General features: G+C 33.2%; 1 protein-coding gene and 1 pseudogene across 1 annotated transcript; both read right to left on the bottom strand.

The window, feature by feature from the left end:
• Positions 1-1,651: 1,651 nt before the first annotated feature.
• Positions 1,652-2,275, bottom strand: LOC148563922 (uncharacterized). The gene has a single exon (XM_088486980.1). It carries the CDS (start codon positions 2,273-2,275, stop codon positions 1,652-1,654), a length of 624 nt encoding a protein of 207 aa, XP_088343106.1.
• Positions 2,276-2,353: 78 nt separating this feature from the next.
• LOC148563921 (uncharacterized) lies at positions 2,354-4,095 on the bottom strand (annotated as a pseudogene).
• Between the last annotated feature and the right edge of the window lie 16,494 nt (positions 4,096-20,589).

The raw sequence follows: 20,589 nt of genomic DNA, 5'->3' as shown, positions 1-20,589 counted from the left end.
TTAACTTTTTGTTTCTTATTTGGTGCAAATTTTTAACAAGTACATATTGAATTTAGTGAATTGAATGAAATTGCTTGTTCATCATGGTCTTTAAATCAATATAATCACATCACAAGGTATTTGCTCCTTGTTAATGGTTTGCATTTGTTTGAGTTGACTTGACTTGATTCTTATCAAGACTTGTCACTTTTTGTAGCAAGCACCTTTCCTTGTGATTATTTGATTATTCTTAAGGAGGAATAGGTAGTACTCTTCATCATTGCATTGGTTATTGTTAGTTGTGCTATTTTATATTAATCTTGTGCTTTCACTTGCACAACTTCATTATCCAATAATTTCCACATTCAATTCACTCTTGTTGTAATTGCCTAAGCTTGCATGTGTTTTAATTGATGCTCTTCTCTTAGTTGCATCTTAGGCCATATAATTAAGGAACTCATTTTTACTTTTTGATTGTGTGGATGCCACTTTAACCAGCCGTTGTGTGTATTCTACACCACTATGCAAACTTCCTCAATTAGATACTTATTAGCTTACTCCTTTACCCTTTTGTGCCACTTGTCCTATGATTCCTAATTATACCTTATTCACTCCTTTTGAGGATGAGATATAATGGCAAGGAGCCGGGAGATGAGGAGGACCCGAGGATGGAGATGCCAAGAATGCTTCGTACTTGGTAATTTTCACACAACCTGATCCCCCGCATCCACCAACCGAAGGTGGAGCTCTTAAGAGACATTCTCCCCGGATCGTGCTTGTGCATGGAGGACCGTACAACGCTTAAGTGTGGGGGAGGATTCGTCATTTTGGGGCGTAAACTTTCTTTTTCGAACACATTGCACTCTATTTTTGTTTCTTTTTATTATGTTTCTTGTAGATATTTATAGTGTTTCTAATTGGATGTTGTGAATAGTATAGCACCTAGTTCGATTTTGTCCTAATTGTTCATGTTAGTTTTTGCAATGTTGAAAATTAGGAATAGAACTAGGAAAATTTTGAAAAATTTGCATCCATCACAACATACATACATATGGAAAATAATCTTGGTGAAAAACAACAAGGATTTCTAAGAATTTTGTTCAAGGGCATTCTATTGAATTGATTGAGAAAATTATTTTCAAACTTGCTTGAATGAATTTTTGTAGAACATAGAAGAGAGATAGAATAAAATGCCTTGTGAGTCTTTGAGCTTTAATGAGTGGTTACACATTATAACCACTAATTTTGTTCATAGTGTGATTTTTCTCCTTCTATGATTGTAATCTTGGTTTTGCTTGATTCTTTATTTCCAATGTTTGATGTTTTGAATTGCATTTAGCATGATTGACGCCATCTTTGCATAACTCACTCACCCATATAGCCTAACCCTTATATCTATCATTGTTAACCCCTTTTGAGCCTTATTTATCCCATTGGTTTTAATATCACCACATTACAACCTTAAGCAGAAAATCATGAATTTACCTTGGAATGCATCCTTGATTAGCTTCAGGGGCGGAGCTAGGCTAACTATTTAGGGGGGCGGTATTTAATAATTTACTAGAAATATTTTATATTACTATTTCTATTGATAAAATTAAAAAAAAATAAATATATAATCTCAATCAAAGTAAGACAATAATATATAAAAAATACCACTTACAGTTTTATATCATGAAAAGGCTATTCGACGTTTTTTTCTATTTTCAAAATCATCTATAATTGAATTTGTGTCAAAAATAGCTGCTAATTCTTTCTCTATATAGATGACCAGATTGTCTGCAAGAAATTCATCAGCCATCTTACTTCGGAGTCTTGTCTTAACAATTTTCATTGCTGAAAAAGCTCTTTCTGTTGTTGCTGTAGACACTGGTAGAGTCAAAACAAGACGTATTAATCTATCAACCATGTGATAAGTTCTTGATTTTCCCGTTTCTTGCAACTTGTTACACAATTCAGAAAGTGTACCAATGCCTTTCAAATGATTTGGTATATCATGCTGATAATGTTGCAACTGAGATTTCAAAATATTTAGCTCATTAGAAGGAAAGTCAAGGGGATAAAACTTCTCTGCTAACTTGCTAATTTCTTCAATATTAAATGATTTGAAATTGTCCTTAGGATCCAAAGCACAACTCAAAGTCAAAAGCTCTATTGTTTGCTCATTAAATCTACTATTCAACTCTTGTATTTGAGAGTCAATTGTTGCCAAGAATATATCTATTTGATAATGATGCTCAACTGTCACACTTGGTTGACGAGATCGACCTCTTCCAAAAACATATTGTGCACTCATATTAGGGACTTCAATTTCATGCTTTTCACAAAAATCTTTAACATTTGCAAGAAAATTGCACCATCCACCATCTCTTAATTATTGAAGAAGTAACTTTGATGTAGAAATAATATGCATTGCATTAAGAATATCTTGAGATTGTTGTTGCAGTGCTTGGCAAAGAACATTAGTGATTCCCATAATCTCTTTCATCAAGTGCAAAGTGAAAACAAATTCAAATGACAATAATATTTTACTAACACCATAAGTCTCACCTCTTTGTGCATAAGTTGTCCCGTCTTCAATGATATTATTGAGAACAATGTTGGTAGCAGTAAACATTTTTACCAAACTGCAAATAGAATTAAAGTGAGAGCTCCATCGAGTATCCCCAGCTCTTTGTAAAGTGCTTATTTGATTCGCACCTTTGCCTGTTTCTAATTCATTTTGAGCAACCAAGTTTGCATTTTCAATTGCTTGAGCTTCTTGTAATTGATCATGTCTTTTTGAAGAAGCACTAACAATAGTGACAATAGAGTTTAATTGAGTAAAAAATTCATGAATTTGAAGTACCTCTCTTGAAGCTGCCACCAATGCTAATTGTAACCTATGAGCAAAACAATGTACATAGTATGCTTGTGGAGAATCTTTAAGAAACAAAGCTTGCAAACCATTCCACTCACCCGCATGTTGCTAGCACCATCATACCCTTGACCCCTAATATTTTCAACTTGGAGATTATAATGAGAAAGGACAGAAATCAATTCTTTCTTTAAAGTTGTTGCACAAGTATCAGTGACATGCACAAGATCAAAGAATCTCTCTTTAACAAAACCATCTAGAGTAACAAATCTCAAAACAAAAATGGCCATTTGCTCCGTTTTAGATTCATCTCTAGCTTCATCAACAATAATACAAAATTTGGCATCTCCAATCTCTTCTCTAATTGAATTTCTCACCTTAGTAGCAAGAATATGTAGAATTTCTTTTTGGACATCATTTGAAGTATATTTAGCATTTTTTGGAGCATTTTCCAAAACATTCTTTTTCACTCTTTCATTGTAAGATCCCAAAAATTTCAACATTTCCAAAAAGTTACCTCTGTTGCTTGAACTTTGGCTTTCATCATGTCCTCTGTATGCACAACCTTGAAATGTCAACCATCTAATGCAATCTATAGATGCTCCTAGTCGAATTCGATTCTTTTCAATCTCTTCTGATGTTTGCTTATGAAGAAGTCTGTCGATATGTTGTGATTGTTTCATCAAATCATCACATGATTTCAGCGCCTTATGATGGAATGAGTTAGGACCTTTGCCAATGTGATTCAAAAGAGCACATTCTTTTCCACTATTTACTTTCTTCCAATTCCTGAAACCATTCTCAATAAAAGCATTTGAACCCGTATTGATTGAAGGTTCCTTAGCAAAAAGAAAGCACGGAAAATAATATATAGCATCATCTTCTATAGAATATTCTAACCAAGATGGGAACAATTTAAACCATGAAGCTTGAAAGCGACGATGACTTTTATCACCAGAAAATGGATAATTATCAAGAATTGGTTGATTTGGCCCAACTTTAATATAAGCCCGACGGATTTCATCTCTTTTATTTGGAGGAAACTTCCAAATCATTGGTCGCATTCCAGGATCTCTTTCCAAACGAAAAACATCTAGTTGATTTGGAAGAAGTCGTGGACGCTTTGAGCTATTCAATGGAGAACTTGAAGTAATGAAATTTGATGACCCCTCAAGTATTGAAGTAGTAATAGTAGAAGCATCTTCATTCTCTTGATCTTTTCTTTTAAAAAATATATCAATGGTTTTAAACTTACTCATGATTCAAATAGCCAAATAAGTTCCTATAATTAAAAATATATTTAGCAAAAAGTGTAAATTACAGTCTAAATCTTTATAAAATATAAAAATTATATTTTAATTTAAAATAAAATATTAAAATTCAGAATAATAATACTAACATCCTAGTATAAATAATATAAAATTATAATTAAATAGTTAACTAATAAAAAAAACTAAATATACAAGCTAACATATAATAACATAAACTTAATTAACAAATAATAATAAATTAACTAATTAAGTAAATAATTAAATATATAAAAAAGAATAAAAATAGAACCTTTTTTTGAGAAAAAGAAGTGAAAAATCACTTGTTGAACTATTATCTTTTATTTTTAATCTGCAAAAAACAAAAAAAATAAGAGTCAAAGAGGTAAAAGATAAAAAGATTAAAAAAATAAAGAAGAAGAAGAATAGAAAAAGTTGTTACCTGAAATTTTGGAAAGTGAAGGCGGGAAGGGAGAGAGGAGGAGACGCTGATAAATAAAAAAAGGGATGGAAAACTGGTTGGAGGCTTGTAGCGCTGGGAATTGGGAAATAAAATAAGGGAATAGGGAATGGGTTATTGGGCTGGGTTTTTGTAGAAACTAAAAAGGGTTGAAAAAGTTATAGAACAAAAAAAGAGGGGGGCTGAGAAATAAAAAAAAGGGAATAGACTTCTATTTTTTTTTAAATAAAAACTAAAATTGGGGGGGGGGGCATTGCCCCCTTTTCTTATACGTACCTGCACCCCTGATTAGCTTAGGTTGAAGGAGTGTGTTACATCTAAGTGTGGGGGAATCTTTTGGGAAACCTTGGTGGTAAAAGAAAATATTTTGGGTACTTATTGAAAATTTGGAAAAAATAGGTGCACATTCATGTGTCAATTTGCTTTAACCATATGCATTTGTCACAGAAAATATACATATAATAAGAGGGGACAAAGGCCACCCCAAAGAAAAGGAAAAAAATGAATGAGGAATGCATATGTGATGTAAATGAAAGAGCATACATGAATGTGTATAAAAAGTGAGAATAGGAAGGTTAGGCTGCATATTCTTGTCTTTGGATTGGGAAATGTTAAGTTGGATACTTAAACTAATCAAGGATTCAATCATATTAGTCCAGTTAGCCATATCTATTCCACTTTAACCCTAGCCCCATTACACCCATATGAAATCCTCATGATAATTGCATTCATGCATCACTACTTGTTGATTGTTAGATGAAAAGTAATCCCTTGAAAATATTATTAGAGGAGACTTGAGTGAATTGACCCTTAGACAACGAGTGATTAGAGTGTATACACACCTAGTGAGGGTTCGATCACTCAATTCTATGTCTCCACCTTTCTTATCATGCATACTTGCAAGTTGCTTCGTTTTGATGAGTTAAATCAATTCTTTAGATTTTGGATACATTGGATTAATTCTTTGCTTGGCCCTATTTGTCTATACTTGCTTGGGAATTTGATTATTTGTTTTCACCAATTTCATATAGAAACTATAGATAGATATATAGGTATAGATAGTACTTACATACTTGCATGCATATAGATAGTTGCATTCAATAAGTTGGTTGCCCCTTTTGATCATTTTCCTTGTTGGTTTAGCATGAGGACATGCTATTGTTTAAGTGTGGGAAAATTGATGAGTCCATATTTTCCGATGTATTTTGGCTTGATTTGAATGGATTCTAGCACATGAACTCACACTTAATCACCAAAATAGCATGCTTTTCTGTTTGATCCCTAATTTGATTCTAAATGTGAAAACATGCATTTTAATGCTTAGATTAGTGATTTTAATTCCACTTTTATATCATTCAATACCGTGATATGGTTTGTGAGTGATTTCAGGCCTTAGAGGCAAGAATGGATGGCCAAAAGTTGAAGAAAGCATGTACAAGGGAGAAAACATGAAGAAAACAAGGAAAAGCACACACAGTGAAGTGTGCGTGCGCACAGCCCTGTGTGCGTACGCACAAGCGAGAATTTCCATGTGTGCGTGCGCACAAGCACCTGTGCATACGCACAGGTCAACTTTTAGCCGAGTGTGCGGACGCACACGTCTGTGCGTCCGCACAGGTCCCTGCACGTGATTGCATTAATGAAACATGTGCTGCGCAAATTTTGGGGGCTCTTGTCCCATTTTGGAAGGCTGAAATGCTGAAATGAAGGGATATATAAAGGGGATATCAACACATTTGAAGACATTAGGACTTAGCACTTATTTTCCAAAGTTTCAAAGTAGTAGGAGTAGGAGTAGGAGTAGAGTAGAATTGCTCTCTTAGGGTTTAATTTCCATCTTCATGTAGCATTTTATAGCAACCTTAATTTTGGATTTTGCTCATCTTTGTTGTAAGTACTCTCAATTTCCTCCTTAATTATAGCACATTTACTTTCTTTTGCCTTGGTTAAGTTACTTTGTTTATAATTGCAATTTTGAGTTTCTTGAAGTTTTGATTGATGAAATTAATGTTTCATGCTTTCTTTATGCTTGTTTGCTTGTTTATGTTTGGTTTTGTTGATAGTTAGTTATAGTTTGTTATTTTTCCTTGTAATTTTCCATGTTTTACTTTTATGCACACAAGGTGTTTATGAAAATGCCAACTTTAGAATTTGAGTAGATTTTCCCACCTTGGCTTGTGGTTTGAGTTCCTAGGATACTAGAGTCATAATGTCTGACATTTAGTGGTAATTCTTGGGTAGTTAGTTGACTCTTGTTTCCATTGACGCTAGTTTTTTTATCAACTAGTTTGGTAAGTTAGCTAGGACTTATGGATTAAGGTCAATTATGCTTGCTTGACTTACTCCTCGATGGTTGGGGTTGACTAGGAGAGATTGACTCATCATAATTATCATAGTTGTAGTTATGGCAATGATAGGATTCTTAGACTCTCATTCCCAAGTCAAGGCTCTTTTATTGCATTTATAGCATTTTCACTAGTTTTGATCTCATTTCTCTTTAATTGCATTACTTCCAATTTTGATCATTGCTTAGTTCTTTTATTGCTTGGTTCTTTTAATATTTGTTTCTTTGATTGCACAAAACCCTTTTTTGCCTCCACAACCGAAAGAGAAACATTTCCAATTGCGTCCTAGGGAGAACGACTCGATGTTGAAGTACTCTTGATCTCGGTTACTTTGTATTGAATTTGTTATTTGATTGATGTTTAATTGTTGGGTTTGGACTATACTTGCAACGGACAAATTCTACTTTTAGTGTGAAAATCCAAACCCGTGCATTTGGTCATCGTCACGTATGCACATGCGGGAATGGGGCTGTTGCTGGGAGCACTAGCACACTTTGTGCGCACACATGGCCAAGGAAGTCTTGCAAGCTGTGCGAACGCACAGATCTGTGCGCACGCACATATTGAGAATGGCATGCTGTTGGTGGTGCTAGCACACCTTGTGTGCGCACTCAACCCTGAAATTTTGCTTCCTGTGCGTACGCACGCTTTTAAAAATGCTCCTATGCGTACGCACGCGACTCAGTTCTTTTCTATAGCTATTGTTTTTAAGTATTTCCCATTCTCAACAAGCTTGTAACCTTCCGAGATGTTATTTCACACTTATAAACCCCCAATTTCATCCCCTAAATCTTAAATTGATGTAAAATGCCTAGTGAATGAGAGTAAGCTAAGGAAGAGGGTAACTCGTGGAGGAAGAAAGGGGATGTTGTGATGAGTATGGTGAATGATGATGATATGAGGTGTTGAGGAGTATAGTGGAGTGTTGTATATGATATGAGCCAAATGGCTAAGTATGATATGAGCCGAATGGCAGTGTGTGATGATGATTATGTCTAATTATGAGATTATAATTTGTAAGCCGGATGGCTGAGATGAATGTTAATATATGGCTGTGATTTATATGCATATATGCTGAATTATGATTATTGTGATTGTTGCACTCCACCTATCTGAGATACGAGTTTTCCTGGGTGAAAGCAGTGGCTAGCCACCCCGTGCTCCAGGTGGAGACTTGATACTCTGCTGACCCTATGTCGTAAGTGTGGCCGGACACTGTGAAAGTTCCGGATGAGCTCGCCTTGTAAATATACACTAGTGAGGGTGTTGGATATATATATATGAAATTATGATTTATATTGAGAATAACTCAAGTTAGGGATGCACGACAGAGGGACAGTCCAATGGTTAACTACCAGGACTTGTCGGGTTGGCTTTATAACCGACAGATGAGACTCATCAGCCACTAGGACAGGCATGCATCATATGCATTATATGTGATTTGTCTGGATTGCCTAATTGATAGCATTTCTACTTGCTAATTGCCTAATTGTCTTATCTACTTCTTACTTGTGCATTTATTTGTTTGATATACTTGTGTTTGCATTTCAATTACTGTTGGTGGTTGGGAGGTTTGCAGGATTTGGAAAGGGGATATTTAGTTAGTCTGAAGATCCTTAAGTTAGTCGCCTATTTTTATTTTCATGGTTTAGTTATATTTCATACGCTTTGATTATATATGGAAGTTCTAGGATTGCCTTCAGCTTTCCCAGGAAATTACATGGTAGATATTTGGACACGGTTACCATGCTGAGAACTTCCGGTTCTCACCCATGCGGATTTTGTGGTTTTCAGATGCAGGACGTGAGGCTCCTCGCTGAGGCATGCTAGAGACTTCCTTTTGGCAGAGATCCTTAGCTCTTGGGATTTTATTTTGATCTTATATACTTGTTTAGATACTTATATTCTCTACTTATATATATGTGTGTGTGTGTGTGTGTGTGTGTGTGTGTGTGTGTGTGTGTGTGTGTGTGTGTGTGTTTTGTATTAACTCCTCTTAGAGGGTATTTTAGAGAAGCAGGTTTTGTATTTTGTCTTTTGGGGTTGTTTTTGGGTAATTCCCTTATATATATGTATATATACTTATATGCTCGGGCCGGTCATCTTCGCAAGCCGAGTTCCGAGTCTTGATATATGTATTCTGGCACTCTTTTGTATATCTCTTAGCGTTAGCTTACTCTTTATCTGTTTCGATTACATTATCGATCGGAGTGTTGCACTTTTCGATTTAACGGTTTTGATTTACCCCTTTTTTCTTCAAAGGCTCCTAGTTATGAACCTTTTTACACTACTATACGTACTAGATTTTTACTTTTAGAGGTCATAATACCTCGCCACCTCTGTTTTATGACTTAAGCATAAGACTCTGTGTGGTAGGGTGTTACACAACTGTTGATATAAAAAAAAATTTTTTTACTACTAGTGGTTTCGACAATAAAAGCAATGTTTCGACTACAGAAGTAGAAATAGGCAAGTCGAAGTTGAAAAAATAGTTCAAAGAGCGTCAGATTCGGAAGGGTAGTTATTTCCATTGTTGTCAAACTCGCGAGTTAATTCGTAAACTTGTACGAGTTTACGAGTTTAGGTAGTAGAATCGAGTTAACTCAGACACAAACTCATTTCTGGGTAGACTCGGATAGACTCGAACAGAATCGATCAAACTCGCGAGTTTGAGGGTGAGTCAGCGAGTTTGATTTGGGTGCCCATTTTCACCAAAACGGCGTCATTTTGGGCCCAAAAAAAAAGACAAAGGGCGCCGTTCATGTAATGTAACCCTAATCTCAAACGGCTAACACAGAACACTCTCTTCTCCCCTCACTCTCTTCTCCAAGCTCATCATTCTTCCCCACCATTGTCTGTGCCGCCACGCCGGAGGCCCGACGGATCCACTGCCATCTTCTTCCTCGTGGTACACCGCCAGTTCCTCAGTGATGCTGAAGGCTGACACTGAAAGTTCCTCGACACCTCGTTCCGCCATGGCGCCACCCTCGACACTAAAGGTTCCTCGACGGTCGAAGCCATCTTCTTCCTCGTGGTACGTTGAAGGCTTCACGGCACGCTGTTTCTCGGCTTTGGTCTGCGTTCCTCGCCTGACACCTCTGTTCTGTGATTTTAAAATTCTGCACTGCCGATCTATTTCTGCTTCACTTCCGGTTGCCTGAGCAGCTGAGCTGCCTCTCGTCTTCTTCGGTTCTGCCTGAGCTTCCTTCTCCAAGGTAATTTTTTTGAACAAATTTAAATATCAATAATTTTGGTAGTTGGTATGAATTCTGCCATTTTGGTTCTGAAATTAACTTTTTAAATTTTTTTTAGTTAGAATTCTGGTGAGATGAATGATGAAATATGGATTAAAAAGTCATACACAGAATTGGTTATTGAAATTTGGTGGAAAAAAATTAAACTGATGCTTTAGTAAGTTTATAATGTATCAGAAAACTAACATGTGTGGTTAAGTGATTTAATTATTTTTTCTAAACTACTGATATCAATAGACAATAGGTTAATTGGTTTTGGACTTGTTAGTTGTTAGACGTTAGTGTTAGATACTTAGATTGTTACTTCTTAGTTAGTTGTCTTTTGTTAATCAATTTGAATATTTGAAATATTGAAACTCTGAAATGTTAGTGTTAGTTTAGTTTGTTCTTAATAGGTGCTTCTTGTAATTTGTAGTTGTTACTTGTTAGTGTTGGTTATGAATTTATCAACTTTAATAGTGGTCTAGTGGATAACTTCATAACTTGGCAATTGAAATCTGAAATCTGAATTTATTATTTATCAACTTTGATAACTTTGCAAGTTGCAACTGAATCTGAAACTCTGTATTTTAGTGGATAACTCTAAAAAAATAATTTCTAATATGAAACTTGTGAAGGATTTAAATGTGTGGTCTAGAGTACTTGTTATAATTGTAGTATTGTGTTAATTTATTACGTGTTTTGATGTTAAAATTGTTAAGTTTGAATGTCTATATTTGAGTAAATATATATTATACATGATATATATTTTTTTATAAAAAATTTATAATAGGTAAACTCGTACGAGTCTATGAGTCGAGTCTAGGTTAGCTCCACGAGTTTACCTAGACTCGCGAGTTTGACAACCTTGGTTATTTCTTTTCTCTAATCATCAAGGCTTGCAACTCGACTTTCATGTTGAGTGGAGGACATGGGTGCGAAATTTGTGGAGCAAGTTGAAGAAACGTGAGACTTTGAAGACTAAGAAAGACGTAGGTATCAAAACTTTAGGGTCAAGATTCTTCATGGTCAAGGCAAGGTCATGACTGAGAAAAAGGAGGAAGTAAGATAGTGGACAAACATGCTCCATGGAAAGTCTATTTCCATAATCTATAAATAGTAGAAACTCAGAAGAGTTTAGAGACTTCAATCAGGAACACTAGATTATCACATAAGCTCATCAAATTCCCAGTCTCCGTGATGCAACAGAAGAATATGGAGTGCAAGTGCATGTGAGTGTTATAAATCGATTTTTTACTTGTTTCCTTTTGTTTATTTGGTTCAGTTTCATTTAATTTCTTTGAATTTCATTATTTCTTTGTTAAAATCAATATTGTGTGCTTTTATCGTCTTTTTCCATTTAATTATTCATTCCTTTGTCATTTATCATAAAGTTTACCACTAGCAATCTCAACATAGATTGCGTTGACACTAATTAAGTAATTTTTCGGTCGAGCTCACTCTTTTTCAGAGCAGTCATATCTGCTTTCTGATACTTGAGATCTTGATAAAAGATCGTTTCGATGCCATCTGTCGAAGTCAACTAAAAAATGAGTGAAACAAATTGACATGCCTGGTGGGACCCTGGGTTAAATTCGTGTTGAGATGTGTATGCAATTATGTAGTGGTAAGCTAATCATGACGGATAGAGCTTCAACTTCGACGGATATGTCGAATAATGATAGTTGAAATTTCACTAGAGGCCCTGAAGTAGAGACAGTCCCTTCGACCAATCTTTCAAGCCAACGTCGACAGAAGGTATTCCGACGGCCATACCCGTCACATGGCCTCAATATGGATAAACGATGAGGGTGGACTTGGGCAATACTTTCTTCTCCCTACGATCTAGCTTCCTCCTTTTTTTCAGGGTCTTCATATCCCATGACCTTGCCTTGACCATGAAGAATCTTGGCTCCCAAATTTTGACATTCGATGTTTTTTCTTTTACCTTGGTCTTCAAGTTCCACGTTCTGTATAGTACTTCTAGATTAAACCACGTGCAAGTATAAGTTTTCGACCCAAATGCTTCTCGACTCGACTCATCTCACAATCAAAGGTCTGTTTTCTTATAGTCGAGTCCCTACTTGGTCAAAGCTTCGACTAGGCATGGTCATCCAGTTTCGTCCCAGATTTTTCGACTCAATGCATATGAGTTAGTAGACACCATAGTTGAATTTCGTAACAAGTCAAAATTCGTACTACCAAATTGTCCCTTAAAACTTATCTTATCAGAAATTAAAGTGATAAGTTTTATTTAATCACATGCCATCCATGTGCCAAATTTAAATTTTTGAATTTGAAAGGGCAGTTACACAGTTTCTGAAACGATTGGCATGTTTTTCTTTCAAATTACATTATCCCAAAGGTAAAATCTTATGACAGAAAATGAAAAGCTTACTGGATATTCACTAGCAAAATTCGGCTTGTAAAAATCATAAGCATGAGACATATGGCTTGCCCTCAATTTTCTTTCAAATGCAATGGGAGCATCAGGACAAACAAGCATGGCAATAGCAGCAGCTCCTCCAGTAGGCCTAGCAGGTCCTTCGACAAAGACCTGAAAAATAGAAATATCCATTTCAGATGTTAGAGAATAACCCCAACAATATAACACGTATGTTTGATTAGGAAATGATCTTACAGCACTGTCAGTGCAGACAACAAGTCCATAGCGTCCATCCCACGAAGAAAACAGAAATGATTGATAGTTAAAAAAAATTCATAATCAACTAACAATCAAGTGTTTGACAATAATTATGTGCATTAAATTCATCACTTGTATTACTATTATTGGCCACTTAGAAAAAAGTAATAGCATTAACTAGTTGCAATCCAGAACAAAAAACATAGAACAGAAGAAATCAAAATTTTGAACATAAAAGATGTACGTTTTTTTTATAAAATAAGCGTACAGAAAATAATTTTATGCTGCTGTTAAGCTCTGATTCCACCTTCTATGGGTTAATTCTAGTTCAGATATTGATAGGATTTTTATGATTTAGGAAAATTTAAAGTGATTTATGAGTTAGAATAAGAAAATATTATGTCAACAAAATCAAACGGAAATTCATAGATCAGATCAAGCTATCACAGATCGGAAAGCCTAGCTAGGAATATATGTCACAGAAAATATGGATACTTGAATAAATGGATACAATAGTTGTTGAAAAGATAACCTATATGGCGGAGAGAGCACTACGACGACAGCGATGAAGGGAGCAGACGCGCAACGAGAGCAGCGAAGAGGGCTCTGCGACGATGGTGATGAAGGGAGAAACGCGATGCGAGCGGTGCCGGAGAAGCTCGTGCGATGCGAGCGGCGCTGGAGGAGCTCATGTGATGCGAGCGGCGGCAGCAGCGGCGGAGAGAAGAAGTAGCTCGTTGACGCCTTGACAAAGAGAGGAGAATCTCGTTTGATAATGTGTGGTGTGAATGGAGCTCGATAAGGTGGGGACATTTAACTCAATATTTCCAATGGAAAATTTTAAATTACAGACAGATTTTCTGTCTATAATAATTTAATAAAATGCAGCATTTTTGTTTATTTAGTTACAGACGGATTTTCCGTCGGTAACCATTTCCTTCAAAAAAATTAATTTTTTCGACAGAATTATCGACGGATTCTCTTTTCCGTCTGTAATTTATGCTAACTCGTTTTTTTTGTTTCCGACAAAAATTTTTTTGCAAATTCTGTCTGTATTTCCGTGGGATAAAATTCGTCGAAAATATCTGTCTGTAATAACTAGTTTTCTAGTAGTGTATTAAGGACAATTATAAATTGTCTGTAACAAAATAAATCTTAAAAATATTTGCAAGAACAAATCTCGCTAAAGCCATTCACCTAACGGCATTCCAACTTCTAAAGTTTAATTTAAAATATATCATCCAATACTCCCACTAGTTTAAAGAATTTTTTTATAGTCGTACTATCTTACTTTGGGCACTATACATCTTTTTAAGATGTTCAGTAATAAATAGTGAGTAGATGCCTTTGAAATTGGAACTCATGGTTGCCAAAACAACCCACATTGCAGTAAAATAATATTCTAAATACTTCACAAGTTTTAATCGTTCCACAACTAATTTTATTGGAGGATATTATTTCAATAGGATTATCATCTCAATGATAACCTTTTGGAAAAATAATTCTCAAATTATAGCCAATATATTACTTTCAAGTATGCCATACAAAAAGTGGACATATTTAAAAAATCTAAAATATGAAAGTAAATTAAGAAATATATATTTCTGTCAAAATTATTTAGAATCATGAATGAGTACCTTAGTTGTCAACTTGTTACTCATACCTATTCTAAATAAACATGATTAAATTGTATCTCATAGAATTATAATCCCAAATAATTATCTGACTTTCAGACAATTATTTAAATAAATTATATTTTATACCCCTAAGTTGTCTAGGTTCAAGTATTAAATTAATTCTCCTTATACATCATCATATGCATAAATAAAGTCTATCTTTGAGTACAAGTCTCATGGTTGTTAGGTTGCTCCTTGTAAACAAGAGATAAATTTTTTTTTTGCAATCTCCTAACTTTTAGGATTTATCTCTATTGTTAGAGAATTTTTTATCAGTACACGTGGATTAAATTTTATACTCCCAAGTTGTCTAGGTAAAAATATAAAATTAAATTCCTAATACATTAAATGTATATACTGATTATTATCTTGAAAATAAAACTCCTGGTTGTCAGGCCACTCTTTGTAATCAAGAACATTAGAAAAAACTCATTTTTAAAATTATAGTGTTTAAAACACATTAAATCCTTTATATATACACTTATATGAATTAATCTTCACATACATGTCTTTTTGCTATACAAGTCTTACAAGTCCTGGAATTCACTTACCCCTAAAACGCGCCTCTTATGTTACGTATGTTTCACGCATCTTCTTAACAGATTTTTCAATCAACGCGTACACATTCTTCTTCTTCTTGTACGTTCTCCTTCTTCGTTCTTCTTATTTTTCGTTATCGTCGTCATCAACATCACCTCTTCCTCCTCCTCCTCTTCCTCCTTCATTTTTAATTGGATTTTCTTCTCTTCCTTTCTTTTTCTCTTTCTCCTCCACCATCAGTTATCTCGTTGTTGAATATAATGAATAATTCAAGTTCAGATTGTCAATTGAACCAGAACAAAATTGATTATTATTTTTTAATCCAATCAAGTGGCTGAGGTGTGGTTCAATTCAGAAGAAAAAAATACAGAATTAGAGAAAATATTTTCTATATTTGTAGCAAATTGGGTGTAACACGAAGATATTTGGGTGTAAAATGAAAATATTTTGGTGTATTTTTATTTTGATAAGTTCTGCATAATTCAAAACCCTTCCTCTTCCTCATCCTCATCTTCTGAAGCTACTTTTTTTTCATCATCATCACCATCTTCTTCTTTTTTTTTTTTATTTGTCTTTTTCTTTTTGTTTTACCTTCTCAAGTTTCTTCTTGTTTTACTCTCTTAACAAGAATAAAACAAAAAAATCAAACAAAGAAGAAGAAGAAACACATAATTCTGCAAAATTACTTGGAAGAGGATGAACTTACATTCATTTAACTAAAAGAAAGAAAGAAATAAGGAAAAGAAGAAGAAGGAAAAAAATGCAGCATTAGAGAAAATATTTTTCTGTACAAAAATACTATTTGTACACTAAAATCAGCCATCAATTTATTTGTGTATAAATACATGTGTGCTTTAATTTATTTTCAATGTATATTTGTATTCTAGTATGTATTTTATACTGGTGACTGACTTTGGTGGCTGATTTTAGTGTACATGTAGCATAACTCATTTCTGTGTTTGCAGCAAATTTGGGTGTAACACGAAGATATTTGGGTGTAAAACGAAGATATTTGGATGTATTTTTAATCTGATAAGTTCTGCATAATTCATAACTCTTCCTCTTCCTCCTCCTCATCTTTTGCTGCTACTTCTTTTTTTTCATCATCATCACCATCTTCTTCTTCTTCTTTTTCTTATTCATCTTTTCCTTTTTGTTTTACCTTCTCAAGTTTCTTCTTGTTTTACTCTCTTAACAAGAATAAAAACAAAAAAATTAAACAAAGAAGACGAAGAAACACATAATGCTGTAAAATTACTTGGAAGAGGATGAACTTACATTCATTTCACTAAAAGAAAGAAAGAAATAAGGAAAAGAAGAAGAAAAAAAATGCAGCATTAGGAAACATTTTTCTGTACAAAAATGCTATTTGTACACTAAAATCAGCCACTAAAATTAGTCACCAATGTATTTGTGTATAAATACATGTGTGCTTTAATTTATTTTCAATGTATATTTGTATTCCAGTATGTATTTTATACTAGTGGATGACTTTGGTGGTTGATTTTATTGTATACATAGCACAACTTATTTCTGTATTTGCAGCAAATTTGGGTGTAAAACGAAAAAAATTGGGTTTAACACGAAGATATTTGGGTGTAAAATGAAAATATTTGGGTGTATTTTTATTCTGATAACTTCTGCATAATTCAAAACTCTTCCTCTTCCTCCTCATCATCTTCTGCTGCTTCTTCTTCTTCTTCTTCATCTTCTTATTTTATGTTCTCATAATTCTTTTTGGAAGAAAAATCAAATAAAGAAGAAAAAATACATAATGTTGCAAAATCAAAAGAAGAAGGAGGAGAAAACACGACAATGAAGATGAAACACACGAAGAAAAAGGAGGAGAAACACAAAGAAGAAGGAGAAGAAGAAGAGAGAAGAAGAGGAGGAGGAGAAACGCAAAAAAAATGACAGTTGTGGTTTTCATCGAAGAAAAAGAAGAAGAGTCGTTCATAATGGTGAAGGAGCGCGTTGGAAACGTAATGCGCGTGTTAACACGCTTTTGTGGGTGAGCGTAGCTTCTGTTGGATTTGGCCCAACTTGTAAGACTTGTAAGCCAAAAAGACTTGTATGTGTATGATAAACCCATATTTTATGATGTATTTTGTGCTCAATTTAAGTGATTTATTCAATCCTTCACCCACTTATTCATGTAAATTGCATGGTTTTACTTTCCCTTCCTTATTTTATGAAATAAGTAAAAAACATGTTTCCTATGCTTTAAAAATATTAATTTTAATTACTCTTTTATTACCATTCGATGCCGTGATTTGTGTGTTAAGTATTTTCAGATCTCATAGAGCAGGAATGGCTCAAAGGACAAAAAGAAAACATACAAAAATAGAAGAAAATAACAAAAAATAGAGTTTTGAAGAAAAAGGCAGCGACACGAACGCATGGACGACGCGAACGCGTGGATGATGCGGATGCGCGCCTTGAGCAGAACGCAATTGATGCGTACGCGTGACCGACGCGTATGCATGCTAAGGAAAACTCCCAGATGACGCGAACTCGTGACCCACGCAGACACGTGACAGACGCCACGTACAAAAATCTGCAGAAAATGCCCCCAGCGATTTCTGGACCCTTTTTCGGCCCAAATCCAAGCCAGAAACACATAATATAAGCCAGAGAATGAAGGAATCAAAATAGAGGGAGATACAAATGAATAATTCATAATTTTAGGTTTTAGATGTAGTTTTTAGAGAGAGAGGTTCTCTCATCTCTCTTAGGATTTAGGATTAGGATTTCTCTTATTTTTAGGATTGCTGCTACAATTACAGGTTCAATATTCCTTTAAATTACTTTCTAGTTTTATTTATTCTATTACTTTAATTGTTATTTATCTTGTCACATTTGGCTTATGGACCTTTCATGTTATGATTTTCTTAATTAATATATTTTGAGGTATTTTAGATTTGATTTTTGCTTTAATTTATTTGTGAATGATTTCAATTCAATTTAGATTTATTTTTCCTTTTTGGCTTTGGTTAAGTAATTTATGATACTTGAGTTATCAAACTCAGCTGTTGATTGGAATTATAATTCTTTGCTGGTTGATTTGTACTCCAATAACTCTAGTCTCTCCATAGGAGTGGACTAGGACCTGAGGAATCAAATTGATTCATCAACTTAACTTACCTTCATAGTTAAAGGTTAATTAAAAGTGGGAGCTGAATCCAATTCTCTTCAAACCTGATAAGGATAACTAGGATATGACTTCAATTTCTTATACCTTGCCAAGAGATTTTATTAATTATTAATTTATTTTTCTTGTCATTTAAATTACTTGCTCCTTAATTCAGCAACCCAAAATTACACTTTTACTTATAACCAATAATAAATCATACTGCCCTGCAACTCCTTGAGAAGACGACCCGAGGTTTAAATACTTCGGTTATAAATTTTATTGGGTTTTGTTACTTGTGACAACCAAACTTTTGTAAGAAAGGAATTCTTGTCGGTCTAGAAGCTATACTTACAACAGGAATTTATTTGTGAAAATTCTAGATCGCGCGAGAGTTTCGTTCTTCAGTGTAGCATAACTGCACTTATATATATAAGAAACAAACAAAAAATATTTTGCATCTTATTCCTTTTATTGTGACCAAAACGACTATAAATTTAATAAATAAACAAAATCAAATAAAATATTTGATTATAAATATAACTATTATATTAAAAGAATGATAATTTAATCACAATTAAATAATCAAAATTAAAATAAATTAACTATTAATTTATTAGAAAACCATCTCAATAGAAATAATTACATCAAATGCTTAAAAAAATGAATTAATACTATTAATTCACAAACTTTAAAAAAATAGGAATAAAAATTAAACACAAAAAGTCAAAACTCTGGTACCACCGAAGGATTACCATGTGTTCATAACACATGGCGGAAGAAAAGAAAGTAATTCTAAAGATTTATTTTGTGTTTAAATTTGATTCAAATAAACAATATATAGATCAGATCTAAATACCTGTGTACGCTAGTAAAAATCAGTTTCTCCTTCGATGGTACGAAGGCGCTATGCGTATCCACACTGAGACCAACCTTCGTTGTCAATTCCTTGACCAATGGACATCTGATCTAAATTGAGAAATCTCTTGTAACTCTTTGCACGCCATAAAATTCTTCTCCAAGAATTAGGCTCACATACGTTTATGTATGTAGAGGTAAAGGAATAAAACTCGCATCAGTTTCCTTTACTCTTATATATATATAGTATGAGATTTGTTACTGATTTTAAATTTGAATCTCAATTCAAATTTAAATCATATCTTATTATTTTAAACTTGAATCTTTCAAATTTATGAATCATATCATAACTTAATTTAAAACAGAATGAATTAGGATATCATCTAAATTTAGAATTCAAATTTAGAAATAGAATAACTAATTATTATCAAATCTCATTTAATATTCTCAATTATCATACTATTATTATATTCTTGGTGCTAGCAAAGAATACAATAATATTCTATTTGAATTAATATAATTATTTATTTGATCAAATCAAAATAATAATTAAATAATTTTACAGCAAAGATTAGAACACTTGTTAGTGTGTGACCTATAGGTTCAATACTAAACGGGTAGTAAATTTGTCATACTAAATTTAGCAACACTACTTAACGACCCGCGCTGATAGTATGAAGCAGTGATAGATCCAGAAAATTTTAGTAGTGGGGGCAAAATTTATATAACATAATAATAATTTTTATAATAAAAATAATATGTATATAAAAAATTAAATATTAAATTATCTATTAATTATTATATATCTGTGTATAAATATATGTATTGTTTAACTTATTTTTAATGTATAATTTATATTTTAATATATATTTTATACAAATAATTATTTTTTATGGACATATAACATGATTATTGTTATGATTATATTTTATTATTGTAAAATATGATTAGCCTTCAAAATATCTAATATATAAATTACAATACTAAAATAGTAATTTAAATAATAATATATAATTTAAAATTCTATTATTTTAGGTTTTATATTTTAAAAAATTAAATAATTTTTCTCTTAACACTACCATCAAAATTTCTTTCTTTATATATATTACTAAATATATTTAAAAATTCACTTCCTAACACAATTAGAAGTCGACTCTTATTGATATTTATAGTTAAAAAAGTTTTTTCAATTAATACAGTTGCTATGCAAAAATTAAAGCTAATTTGAAAAGAAGATAAATAATATTTTTTGGGTTGATTTTAAAAAAAAATACTAATTTTGTTTAAATTTGAGAATTGATTATTTTAACGAATTTCTAATATAAAATTTTTAAATTGACAATTAAGTACCAAAAGTTGAGTAAAAAATTATTGTGGGGTCAAATTTGATAATCTAATGGGGGCAAATAAATATTATTATCATATACTACTCAAAAAAATTCCAAATTGTAGTGGGGGCGCTTGCCCCACACTAGTGTACGTAGAACCGTCCCTGGTATGAAGTACTATATTTTTACTAAGAACTCGAGAAGAATAAAGTATAATTTCTTCCATCTTTCCAACTCTTGGTTAACCCTTAGAGTATGGTTTAATTGTCAA

Source organism: Arachis ipaensis, chromosome B5 (assembly GCF_059453495.1).
Source record: "Arachis ipaensis isolate K30076 ecotype BB chromosome B5, ASM5945349v1, whole genome shotgun sequence".
NCBI lineage: Eukaryota > Viridiplantae > Streptophyta > Magnoliopsida > Fabales > Fabaceae > Arachis > Arachis ipaensis.
Note: the sequence above shows the minus strand (reverse complement) of the source record. Positions and strands in the feature narration are given on the sequence as shown.

What these genes read in the sequence shown, in the direction of transcription:
- LOC148563922 (XM_088486980.1), bottom strand. Translation starts at nt 2,275, where the DNA reads ATGAGTGCACAATATGTTTTTGGAAGAGGTCGATCTCGTCAACCAAGT.